This window comes from Paroedura picta, chromosome 16, assembly GCF_049243985.1.
Source record: "Paroedura picta isolate Pp20150507F chromosome 16, Ppicta_v3.0, whole genome shotgun sequence".
Lineage (NCBI taxonomy): Eukaryota > Metazoa > Chordata > Lepidosauria > Squamata > Gekkonidae > Paroedura > Paroedura picta.
Window position 1 is genome coordinate 12498052 of NC_135384.1, and position 12221 is coordinate 12510272.

Sequence of the window (12221 nt, forward strand, 5' to 3'; positions counted from 1 at the left end):
TACACTCAATATGCCAGCAAATTTGGAAAACTCAACAATGGCCACAGGATTGGAAAAGGTCAGTTTACATTCCAATCCCAAAGAAGGGCAATGCCAAAGAATGTTCAAACTACCGCACCATTGCACTAATTTCTCATGCTAGCAAAGTTATGCTCAAAATCCTACAAGCTAGGCTCCAGCAATATGTGGACCGAGAACTTCCAGAAGTACAGGCAGGATTTCGAAGAGGCAGAGGAACTAGAGATCAAATTGCCAACATACGCTGGATCATGGAGAAAGCTAGGGAGTACCAGAAGAACGTCTACTTCTGCTTCATTGACTATGCTAAAGCCTTTGATTGTGTGGAGCACAACAAATTGTGGCAAGTTCTTAAAGAGATGGGAATACCAGAGCATCTTATTTGTCTCTTGAGAAATTTATATGCAGGTCAAGAAGCAACAGTGAGAACTGAACATGGAATCACTAACTGGTTCAAAATTGAGAAAGGAGTTCGGCAAGGCTGTATATTGTCGCCTTGCCTATTTAACTTGTATGCAGAGCACATCATGAGAAATGCAGGATTAGAGGAGTCACAAATTGGGATCAAGATTGCAGGGAGAAATATCAACAACCTCAGATATGCAGATGATACCACTCTAATGGCAGAAAGTGAAGAGGAACTAAAGAGCCTGTTGATGCGGGTGAAGGAGGAGAGTGCAAAAGTTGGCTTGAAACTCAACATCAAGAAAACAAAGATCATGGCATCCAGCCCTCTCAATTCATGGCAAATAGATGGGGAAGAAATGGAGATAGTGACAGATTTTATTTTCCTGGGTTCCAAGATCACTGCAGATGGGGACTGCAGCAAAGAAATTAAAAGGCGCTTGCTCCTGGGGAGGAAAGCTATGGCAAATCTAGACAGCATCCTAAAAAGCAGAGACATCACCCTGCCAACAAAAGTGCGTTTAGTCAAGGCTATGGTATTCCCAGTTGCAATGTATGGCTGTGAAAGTTGGACCATAAGGAAGGCCGAGCGTCAAAGAATTGAGGCTTTTGAACTCTGGTGCTGGAGAAGACTCTTGCGAGTCCCTTGGACTGCAAGGCGAACAAACCGGTCAGTCCTAGAGGAGATCAACCCTGACTGCTCTTTAGAAGGCCAGATCCTGAAGATGAAACTCAAATACTTTGGCCACCTCATGAGAAGGAAGGACTCCCTGGAGAAGAGCCTAATGCTGGGAGCGATCGAGGGCAAAAGAAGAAGGGGACGACAGAGAATGAGGTGGCTGGATGGAGTCACTGAAGCATTAGGTGCAAACTTAATTGGACTCCGGGGAATGGTAGAGGACAGGAAGGCCTGGAGGATCATTGTCCATGGGGTCGCAATGGGTCGGACACGACTTCGCACATAACAACAACAGTCTGTTTAGTCTGTTGTGTTTTTCAGTAACATCGCACTAGACAAAAGGGTCTTATGAGGCTGCAGGGACATCAGATTGGTGAAATAGTGCTGCAATCTCTCTCTCTCTCTCTCTCCCCCCCCCCCCCTCTCTCTATCAATCAATCATACATACACACACAAACCCCGAACTGGTGTTTTATATTTGAGACTTACAAAACTAAAATATTTAAGTGTATAATTACAGTAATAACAATAGTATTTAATAGTTAATAGTTAACATTTAATTTTAATATTTGATAAATATTTGATAAATATTTGATAAATATATTTGATAAATATGTAATATTTGATAAATAAGCAAATTCTAAAAAGGCTAAAATAATGCTCAAAAGTTCAAAAACTTAAAGGAAGTTTAAGGAAGTTTGGAATCTTGGAAAGGCTGTGGTCTCACCCCTGGTTTGGACAATGACCTTCAGAGCAAGTGATGTAATAATCCCTAGTTGAAAGGTGTCCGGGCGGGTCCACACTAAAAGAGAAAGGGAGAGTAAAAGGGTGAGCTGAGGAGGACTTACGGGGGGGGAGAGCAAGGCGGCAGGCTCGGAGTGAAGCAGCGGCTCCATGTGAAACAGCGGCGTCGAGGAGAGTCGGGAACGGGTGGCGACGAAGCCGGGGTATATCGGAGTGGACAAGCAATGAGCGACGAACACGAAACCTCCTTAAGACCTGAAAGGAAGAGCGACATAAGAATCGGAGATCTTTATAGAGACCCGCCTGGACTGTGGAAACAAAAAGGAATAGGCAGCAAAGCGGAGAGGACAGGGGAAATAGCACCAAGGGTGATACTTACCTGGAGGAATGGGTGCACCAAGAAGGGGTTGAGCCAGCCCAGGAGAAGGTGGGAGCAGCAGGAGCGAGCACATACCCCCGAATGGGGCTTCCTCCACGGGGAAGGGCCAAGCCCAGGGTGCGGCAACCGAAGAACCTAGGAAGAAGAGAGATGTTGAGGAGAACTGGAGGAAATTAGGATCGAGGAAACACCCAGAATTCAGAGGTGGCAGATTAATGGGCGTGGGGTTTTATAGGACGGGGTGGAGATTACAAGGGGGATAAAAAGGAGAGATGGAAAGGTGGAAGGGGTGGAACGGCGAAGGAAGGTGCTGGGAGAAATCCCTCTGGTGTAAGAAGCGAAGAATAAACAGCTGACTTACCTGCATTGAGGCTCCGAGTGTGGTGTTTGTGCCAGGCTGGTGACTTGGAAACCCTGCAGAGAGGGAAAAGAAGGGCAGGTGACGGACAAGGAGAGCCGCCAGGGCCTTCACAAAAGGAAAACATAATGTACAAAGGCACTTTCATCTTTCAAGAAGCAGAAGATTTTGTAACAAGCATTTTAGTGTCACCCCATGATAAAAACAGTTTATACACCGGTCCTGACCTTAAAAAAATATGTAAAAAACAAATCCCACATTTGCACATTCAGGGATATATTCAGATGTTAAAGAAATTTGTGGACTGTTTGCTCAGGGTCATGCCATGATGACATGTTGGTGGGTGGACTAGAATTTCAAGCAAAATACCAGGAATATTGTTGATTGCCTGAGATCAGGAGAGCTCTCATGTCTCATTACTCAAAACACCATTTTCAAAAGCCATGACTATTTTTTAGCCGAGCTTCCAATCACCTGGTCTTCCTGCTACCCAAACTGAAGTTCAGCTGAACATGATTGTAGCACCATGGTAAGTGTGTAAGGTGACCAGATTGTCCCACATCTGGCAAACTGTACTTATGTTGAAATTTAAAAAATATATATATATTACAATACTATTTTTGTGTTCTCTGCATTCTATGAAACTTTTTGTTGCTCCATATAGAGCTTTTAATCAAGACCCCCCCCCCGTCAATGGTGTCCCTCTTTACCAATGTTAAAATCTGGTCACTATATGTGAGGGTGGTGTTTCATTACCTTCTGCCTTGCAGGTACTTTTTGCAAATTGCAAATTGTGGAGCAGTCATTTCTCCATCTTAATCACAGATGAACAGGTGCAGAAATGATTGAGTGTAGGGGGATTAAAGGAAGAGTTGGTTTGTATATCCTGTGTTTCAATAACAGATGGAATCTCAAAGTAGCTTACAATTACCTTTCCTTCTTCTCCCCACATCCTCTACAGCAGGAGGGGTTGAGAGACCTGTGATAGTACTACCAGGACTGTGATTAGGCCACCATCACCCAGCGGCTACATGTGAAGGAGAAGTTGGGAATCAAATCTGGTTTGCCAGAATAGAAGCCAACACACTTAACCACTACAATAAGCTGCCTCTCTACACCAATCTGATTCTCTATATCTCCCCTAAGACTGCATGAAAGGTAAAGGCTTGGTTATGCCAAGTGGTGGGTAGTGTGCAAACACTTTGATCATGAGATGTGATATCAAGGATGAGTAAAGTACAGTTGCACTATGTAGTGTTGTTTCTGTATGTTGAGAATAACACATTCAAATGTATAATTCTTCAGTCCAAAACATAAGGCTAACAAAACAGATGAAAGTTTTTAGGAAAAAGAAAAATAAGACTAAGATAACTGTTGGGAAATGGTTCATAGGTTCCACAAAAAATTCCTATAAGAGTTTTGTTTAAAAAACAAACAAACATCTGGAGAACAAGTGGGAGAGTGATGAAAGCATTTAATGCCTTTTCCGAATCAGCTGCTCTCTTCTGTTCAATTCAGGCCTCAAGAGAATGACATAACATTTGGGCGAAAAAATACAGCCTAGTAATCCTGCACTGGAGGCTAAGATGGAGAAGATCTCCACGGCTACCATGTCTTTTCCTTTAGTGCTCAGGTAGGTAGGCACAAAGGACAGCCACACACTGCAGAAGACCAACATGCTGAAGGTGATGAACTTAGCTTCATTGAAACTGTCAGGCAGCTTTCTAGCTTTGAAAGCTACAATGAAACAGATAGTGGCTAGAAATCCAATGTAACCCAGGCTACAATAAAACATGGTGACTGACCCTTCATTGCACTGCACTATGATTTCTCTACTCAATGAATATGTGTCCAAATCTGGGAAGGGAGGAGAAGAACCAAGCCAAACAGTGCAAATGAGAACTTGAACAAAGGAACAAGAAACAACAATATAATATGCCAAATGTTTTCCCACCCATTTTCGAAAAAGGCTTCCTGGCTTGGAGGCCATAAATGCTACAATAACAGTCACTGTTTTTGCCAGGACAGAAGAAACAGCAACAGAGAAGATGATGCCAAATGTCATCTGTCGGAGCAGGCAAGTCACCTTGTTAGGCTGTCCAATGAAGAGCAAAGAGCAGAGGAAGCAAAGGAGAAGGGAGGTGAGCAGAACGTAGGTCAAGGTCCGGTTGTTGGCTTTAACGATGGGGGTATCTTGGTGCATTATGAAGGCCAGAAGCACCAAAGCTGTTATCAGAGAGAAGCAAAGAGCTAAAGAGGCTAAGATAATGCTCATAGGCTCAGGAAATGACAGAAGATTTGGGATCTTGGGAAGGCAGTGGTCTTTTCCTTGGTTTGGATAATGATCTTCAGAGCAGTTGATACAATAATCCATGTCTGAAAAGAGAACATAACTTAATTTGAAAATTTCATCCAACAAGAAGAGATTTATGTAACACTGTAAATGTATAAGAAGTGACGCCCCAATCTGTTCCTTCTGGAGTATATTTAAATAAGGTCATAATTCCTGTGGGGAATATTGACGTACTTTTTTGGTGGAGTCTGTTGATGCCTCTCAAAGTTTTTCTACTAATGATCCTTCCTTAAAACATAACCAAGCCTTAGTGCTGCCCAGGAATTCAGTCTCTTTTAATCTGAATTCTGTCCTGTGGAGTATTTATAGATTCCAGTTTAAGATTCCATGCATCATAGGCTACTTCAGGTCATTCTAGATTCCCCTGGAACAGTAGAGGACCACATCAGGTTGCTACTGGTGGATACAAATGCATCCATTGTATTTAGGGATGCATCCTTCATTCTATCTATGACCAAGTTAAAAAAAAATATTTAAAAGTTTAGAACTGTGTTTTTACCTCTGTATTTTTACTGCATTTTGTTGTTGTTATGGTTTGTGTATTTTACAATATTAAGGCCTGTGGCTATAGCACTAATACATTACTTCCAGTATTAGAAGTTAAAATAAAACAGCCTATATTATAATGGCCCTATGTAGATCTGTTTTGCGGACTCATTTGGAATACTAAGTGCGGTTCTTATCAAAAAAATTCATGGCTCTCAGTGGGGCTTTTGTGGTGGTGGGGATGAAAAAGGGGCTAGCCGCCACCTCTTCCCTCCTTCCCCCAATTGTAGTTTGCATGGCACTAGGTGGTTCTCTTTTGGATGGCAGGGAGGGAGAAGGAACTGGCAACCACCACTGCCACCTCTCCACCACCCTGAAAGCCTCATTTCGGCATGTGCGGACCTCAGCGGGGCCACCAACTCCAACTCCCTCCCATCACTGAATGCCCTGCTGTGGGGTGGGTGGCCCTCAGTAGTAATTTCGGGGTAAGGGGGATGGGGCTGCCCAACAGTGTGTCCTGCAGGCCCACCAATGCCTCTCCAGGCCTTGGCTGGCCTGCCTGGGGGTATGTGCGTGTACTGCCTGCTGAATTCAGGAATACAATGGGGTTTGCCTCTAGTGTGTGTGTGTGTGTGCGTGTAGTTGATAAAAGAGGTGCTAGCAGGGGGGAGGAAAGAAAATAGCAAACAGAGAGAGATAGATTTAATTTTTACATACACACACAAACATACACAAACACACACACACATATATTTAAGGAGCCTCTTGTGGTGCAGGGTGGTAAAGCGGCTGACATTCTGACTGAAGCTCTGATCATGAGGCTGAGAGTTCGATCCCAGGGGCTGGCTCAAGTTTGACTCAGCCTTCCATCCTTCCGAGGTCGGTAAAATGAGTACCCAGGTTGCTGGGGGGTAAAAGAGTAATGACTGGGGAAGGAAATCAAAAAACACCCTGTATTGATTCTGCCAAGAAAACGCTAGAGGGCATCACCCCAAGGGTCAGACATGACTCGGTGCTTGCACAGGGGATAGCTTTTCCTTTTGCCCCTAGTATATATATAAAATGTATTGGGTGATAGGACCATATATGATCATCTTTACCCCCCTACACAAACACAATATCCAATGACCAATGTTGGCCTGTTAGAAGACTATTTTAGGGGGTACTCAAGGGTAAAACAGGCTGCTCCAGGTGTTTTCAGTATATAAAAAAGGTTGACTAAAGGGACAGAAATGATAGATGTCAAAAATAATATATGGAACAGAATAATTTTGTCTCTCTCCCACAAAATACTAGAATTCTAGAGTACTCTTGGAAACTGATAGGAAATAGCTTCAGTTTAGACAAAATGAAATTTGTCTTTATATCCCACAAAAACATGGAATTTGCTGCCTGTTGATGTAGAGATGGTCACTGATATGGGCAACTTTAAAAAAGGAATAAGACAGATTCATGGAGGATAGTCTATCACTTGCTTCCTTGTTGGCTAATGAAAACCTCTACATTTGCAGACAGCAAACCCCTGAACACCAGAGTTAGAAGGCAACATCAAGGGAAGGTTATGACCTCTGTTCCTTGTTGTTGTCCATCCAGATGAACTGGTTGGCTACTTTTGAGAAAGGCTGCTGGTCTTATTGGACAACTTGTCTGACTGATCCTGTGGGACTATATCTCTGTTATATGTCCTTAATGTCTTATTTGATGTTTTCATACAGTGCAAATATTTACATTCCCACCCCTTGACAGAAGTGATCTTCACCAGAGCATTGCTTACCCTCTTTGTCTGACATTTTCCCTTCTGGACACGGATCACAAAGGTAGCAGCAGAATTTCTCCCCTTCCTTCTTCTTCCTGCTATAGCCAGGCTTGCAGTTATCATTACACCGAGAGAATGGAGGTATCTGTTCTTAACAAAAGTAAGAATTTAAATCTGACAAGCAATTGTGAGCATTGTACTTCAGAATTAAGTTCTTATAGTGATGGAAGCATATCTCTCAGATCTCAAAGCTGGCTCCTTATGTGCGGGAGGCATAGTCTCCAAAACCAGATGGAACTAACCATGGTTGAAAAATGGCATGCTAATTGAGTTCAGAGATTACTTAGCAAATTCCACAGATTAAAAAATCATAGAAACCATTTGCTCTCCTTAATGAATATGCCTGCCCATTGCCTTAAATGGCAAAGAGTTTTATATCTGAGATACATTGAGATGCTGTCTCACCTGCAGAAGGTGTCTGTTCCACTTAATCCTGTCCTCATGGATGATGACTCTTTTAATAAGAGATTCCTGAGGATCCACCCTCCCGATCTTGACTCGGACATAGGAGTTATTCGCAAAAGTGATCAAGTTGGTGATATCAAATCCACCTGCCAATTCTCCATGTTCATTAATGGCTACTTCCTCTCCGATACTATTGTTGAAAGCAGTTCTCTGAAGCAGGTTGTGGAGCTTGGGGAAAAGAGAAGAAGAATTAAGGGGCATGGAATCCATTGGATGTTGTGGAGTGTGCTCACCAATATCTTTCTGATACAGATTTTTAAATTCCTTTCTTGTAGGAGAGTAGGCATTTCTGAAGCCACTGTCAAAATCTGAAACCACTGCAACAATGTGATAGATGTTTTCTAAAGGACTGAGTAGTAGTAGTAGTAGTAGTAGTAGTAGTAGTAGTAGTAGTAGTAGTAGTAGTAGTAGTATTTAAATTTCTTCCTGCCACTCACAAGAATGGCTCATGGAGGGTTACAAATTGTCCTCAATAAAAAACCAATAAAAACACCATTAAAATGAATACAGAGACAAAAAAAATCTTACAAAACTTACAATAAAACCAAAACCAGAGATGAAACACAGCAATATTGTTCCATTCTCCTATCCCCCCAAAACATAAGTAATATCTAAATAAGGGAGTAGGGAGAGGTGGCCATTGCTCACACAGGGCTCCATGCTGCTTAGCACCGGGAGGGGGGGCAGCCCCGGCCTCAACCATAGACCTGATGGAAAAACTCCGTTTTACAGGCCCTGTGGAATACTGAGAGCTCCTGCAGGTCCCGTACCTTGGTTAGGAGCTCATTACACCAGGAACATGCGAGAACTCAAAAGGCCCTGGCCATGGTCAAGGCCAGGCATGCTTCCCTGGGGCCAGGAATGACCAGCAAGTTGGTACCTATGGAGTGTAAAGGTCTGTAGGGGGCATAGTGTACAGACAGTCCCTCAGGGATGTGGGGCTAAACTGCAAACTGCCTTGAAGGTCAGAACCAAAACCCTGTATCAGATCCGGGCAGCAACTGAAGCAACCAATGCAGCTGCCTCAGCACGGACTGGATATGGGCCCTGGAAGATGTTTCTGTGAGGACCCTAGCAGCCACATTTTGTACCAGCTGCAATTTTCTGATCAGGGACAAGGGCAGGCCCACATAGAGCGAGTTACAGAAATCTATTCTGGAGGTGACATTTGCATGGATTACCATGCCCAGGTGTTCAGAGGACAGGTAGGGCACTAGTAGCTGAGCCTGGAAAGGGTAGAAAAATGTCTGGCCAGTTAACCTGAGCCTCCATGGTTAGTCAGGAATCCACGGTCACTCCCAAATTCCTGGCCTTGTCACAATCGTACATTGTGTCCCTGTTAGAGTGGCTAATCACGCTTCCTGACCTGCCCCCCTACTTCCCAACCAGAGGACCTCCATTTTGGAGGGCCTGAGATTCAGACAACTCTACTCAAGCCACCCGGCCACAGCTTCTAAACATTTGGCAAATGTTACTGGGGGGGGGGGATCTGGGCAGCTGTCCATGAGGCGATACAGCTGGATAACTTCTGTATAGAGCTTTTCGTTAGACATTTTTAACAGCTCTTTTTGTCTTTGCTTATTTTTGAATCTGTAATAAGTTATATTTCATTGAAATGTCAGTCATTCTGGGCTCTGTGAGACACTTGAAAGGCCCCTGTTTGATTCAAGTGTACCAAAAGAAAGGGAGGGAGGGGCTGTAGCCACCCTCCTTCTCAGGAGAACCCAAGAGAGCCTAGAAAGACATTGTTGTATTGGACTCCCCATCCGAATTCATGGGCAGAGAAAAACCTTTTTTGATACGACTTGAGGATGGCAACAAAATCCAGAGAATGTGAAACGTTGGCTAGGAAACTTAGGAAAATTAAGTGACTTCCTGACTCTCAATTGTGCAGGAAAAAGATTTCAAAATCCAGTTCCCTGCACTCTTACCAACAGATTAAACCTTAAGCATGACAGGGGAGCCCCCACCCCAATGATGAGGAAATACCTTCCATGGTGGCACATTCAAGGAAGCCAAGCTGCTTCCTTTAGCTCTTGCTCTCTGGTTGATTCTAGATGAGTCCAAGATGTGTAGGGCATGGGCAATGGCATAGACAGAATTATATATACTGTAGCTATGGTCAGTCATGCTCATTTCAAAAAAAGGTGCCGGAACAGTCTCTAGTCTCTCCTCTTCTGTGCATGTTTCACCAGACTTTGCTGAGTTACTGGAACTTGGTAGCGTACAATCGAACACTTGTTCCCAGAAATCCCTGATGAAACCATCCCCTTTTGCCAAGGAAGGCTTATAATGCTGAACAAAAGTTCTGAAATATGGTATGTCCTTTGAATGTATTGAGAAGGAAATAGTCCCATGGAATATTTCTATATAATCAACTTTTTGAAAGGAATTGAATGCAAAATCCATCTGGGCTGTTGTAATCCACACCTTTCCTGCAGAGGTTCTCTCCACGTATTCTGTAATATCCATTAAAAGTGTAGGCAGAAAGATAATGGCTGCCAGCCAAATTATTATTCTGGTTTCCCCGGATATGACAATTGTATTGGCATTGCTATTCAAGAAATTTGCATTGCTATGGTCTAGAAAATTGTTCAGGAAACCCATGTCATCCCACTGGACCTGTCTGGTTGCCTTCTCTGTGAAGGCTACACAGATTCCTTTCCTGAAAAGCATCAGTTCCAAAGTCTGCAAGAAACGATCCCCCTTTTCATTATCTACACTTATGAGGCCAACCCATTTCCACCTGAAATGCAGAAGTATCTCAATGATTCCCTCATACTGAAGGGCTTCCTTAGGAAACATGTGGTAATATGATGGGAAACTGGTTAGGCCATCCATATCTGATTCAAAGGAGCCATAGGCAAACTAAGAAGAAAAAGAATCATGTTACAGAGGGATGATAGAAATACTTAAATTCAAAAAATATTAGTAGCATAGTTAGGAAAAAAACAATAATATTTAATACATAAAAGAAATTGAGCCATCAAAATTCAGACGCGGGCAGTCCCAAGTTATAATGGTGTGGGAATAGGGAAAAGTGCAGAAACCTGGCAATGATTTTGGTCAGCTGAGGTTAGTGATCTTGAAGAAAGTAACGCAGTAGTGATTTCAAGAGTTGTTCCGTTTGGTGTTGTGGTTAGGAGTGTGGACTTTTAATCTGGTAAGCCGGGTTCAATTCTGCACTCCCCCACATGCAGCCAGCTGGATGACCTTGGGCTCGCCACAGCACTGATAAAGCTGTTCTGACCGAGCAGTGATATCAGGGCTTTCTCAGCCTCACCCTCCTCACAGGGTGTCTATTGTGGGGAGAGGAAAGGGAAGCCAACTAAGCCAACTTGAACCTCCTTTGAGTAGAGAAAAGCAGCATATAAGAACCAACTCTTCTTCTTCAATATGGTTATTATGTTGCTTGCAGTAAAAGAAAACATGCTAAATGGGAATCATGTTGTTTAGCTGAATAGATGCAGAGTCTCTCCAAATAAGGGACTTTTAAATATTGGACTTTAGTTAGCACTGTTGGTAACGAATCTAAGTGTGCCAGTGTGAAGAGTCTTCTCACAGAAAGTGAGGCCAGCAATGAAAAATAATCTGGTATTCTTCCCGCAGAAGGGAAGATATCAAAGGTTATATGCCAGGTTCGATTCTGCGCTCCCCCACATGCAACCAGCTGGGTGACCTTGGTCTTGCCACGGCACTGATAAAACTGTTCTGACCGAGTAGTGATATCAGGGCTCTCTCAGCCTCACCCACCCCACAGGGTGTCTGTTGTGGGGAGAGGAAAGGGAAGGCAACTGTAAGCCGCTTTGAGCCTCCTTCGGGTAGGGAAAAGTGGCATATAAGAACCAACTCTTCTTCTTCTTCTATTGGGGAGCAGGTTTTACGTGCTCCTGGTATGATAGTTTTATAGTGGATGCCTCGGATTCGCTGCTTAATTATATTATTAGTTTGTTGTACATAGAGGTTTTCACATTGATCCAGTCAAAGGTCTATTCAACACCACCGTCTTTCACAAGATATTTAAATGTTACCCCAGATTTTGAAACTATAATATCCCCACCATAAATTTATCAAAAACCACACATCTTCTCAGACTGTTGCACATATTCTGCATGTTTCTTCCTTCTGAAACCATAGTTCCAAGTCATGTATAGCTTGAAAGGACAAAGGATAATTGAGAAACAGAGGGTGTAGAATAAACTTTAGCAAGCCATCTCCTGTTTCCCCTGATCAACATTCACAAGAAGAAACTTCATGTATTCCTGTGAGGAATATCACATGGCTTCAGTGTATCTGTTGTGTGTACATCTCCTCTTGGATTCATATTCATTTTTCAATGTGTAGAATTGTATGGACAGTTAATGAGAGCAAGCTTGGTGTAATCTGGAGAACAGGGTTTGATCCCCAGTTCTTCACATACTGCCAGTTGGGTGACCTTGGGCCAATAATAGTTGTCTCTGAATTCTCTCAGTCTCATCTATCTCATAGATTGTCCATTGTAGGGGGAGCAAGGATAGT

The 12221-nt window shown here is 43.2% G+C and overlaps 1 protein-coding gene across 1 annotated transcript; it reads right to left on the reverse strand.

Moving 5' to 3' along the window:
* Positions 1-4057: 4057 nt before the first annotated feature.
* LOC143826854 (vomeronasal type-2 receptor 26-like) lies at positions 4058-10508 on the reverse strand. The gene is made up of 4 exons (XM_077315973.1): positions 9693-10508; positions 7644-7871; positions 7197-7323; positions 4058-4959 (listed from the first exon to the last, which is right to left on the reverse strand). The coding sequence occupies exons 1-4, from the start codon at positions 10506-10508 to the stop codon at positions 4058-4060; spliced, it is 2073 nt and encodes a 690-aa protein (XP_077172088.1).
* Between the last annotated feature and the right edge of the window lie 1713 nt (positions 10509-12221).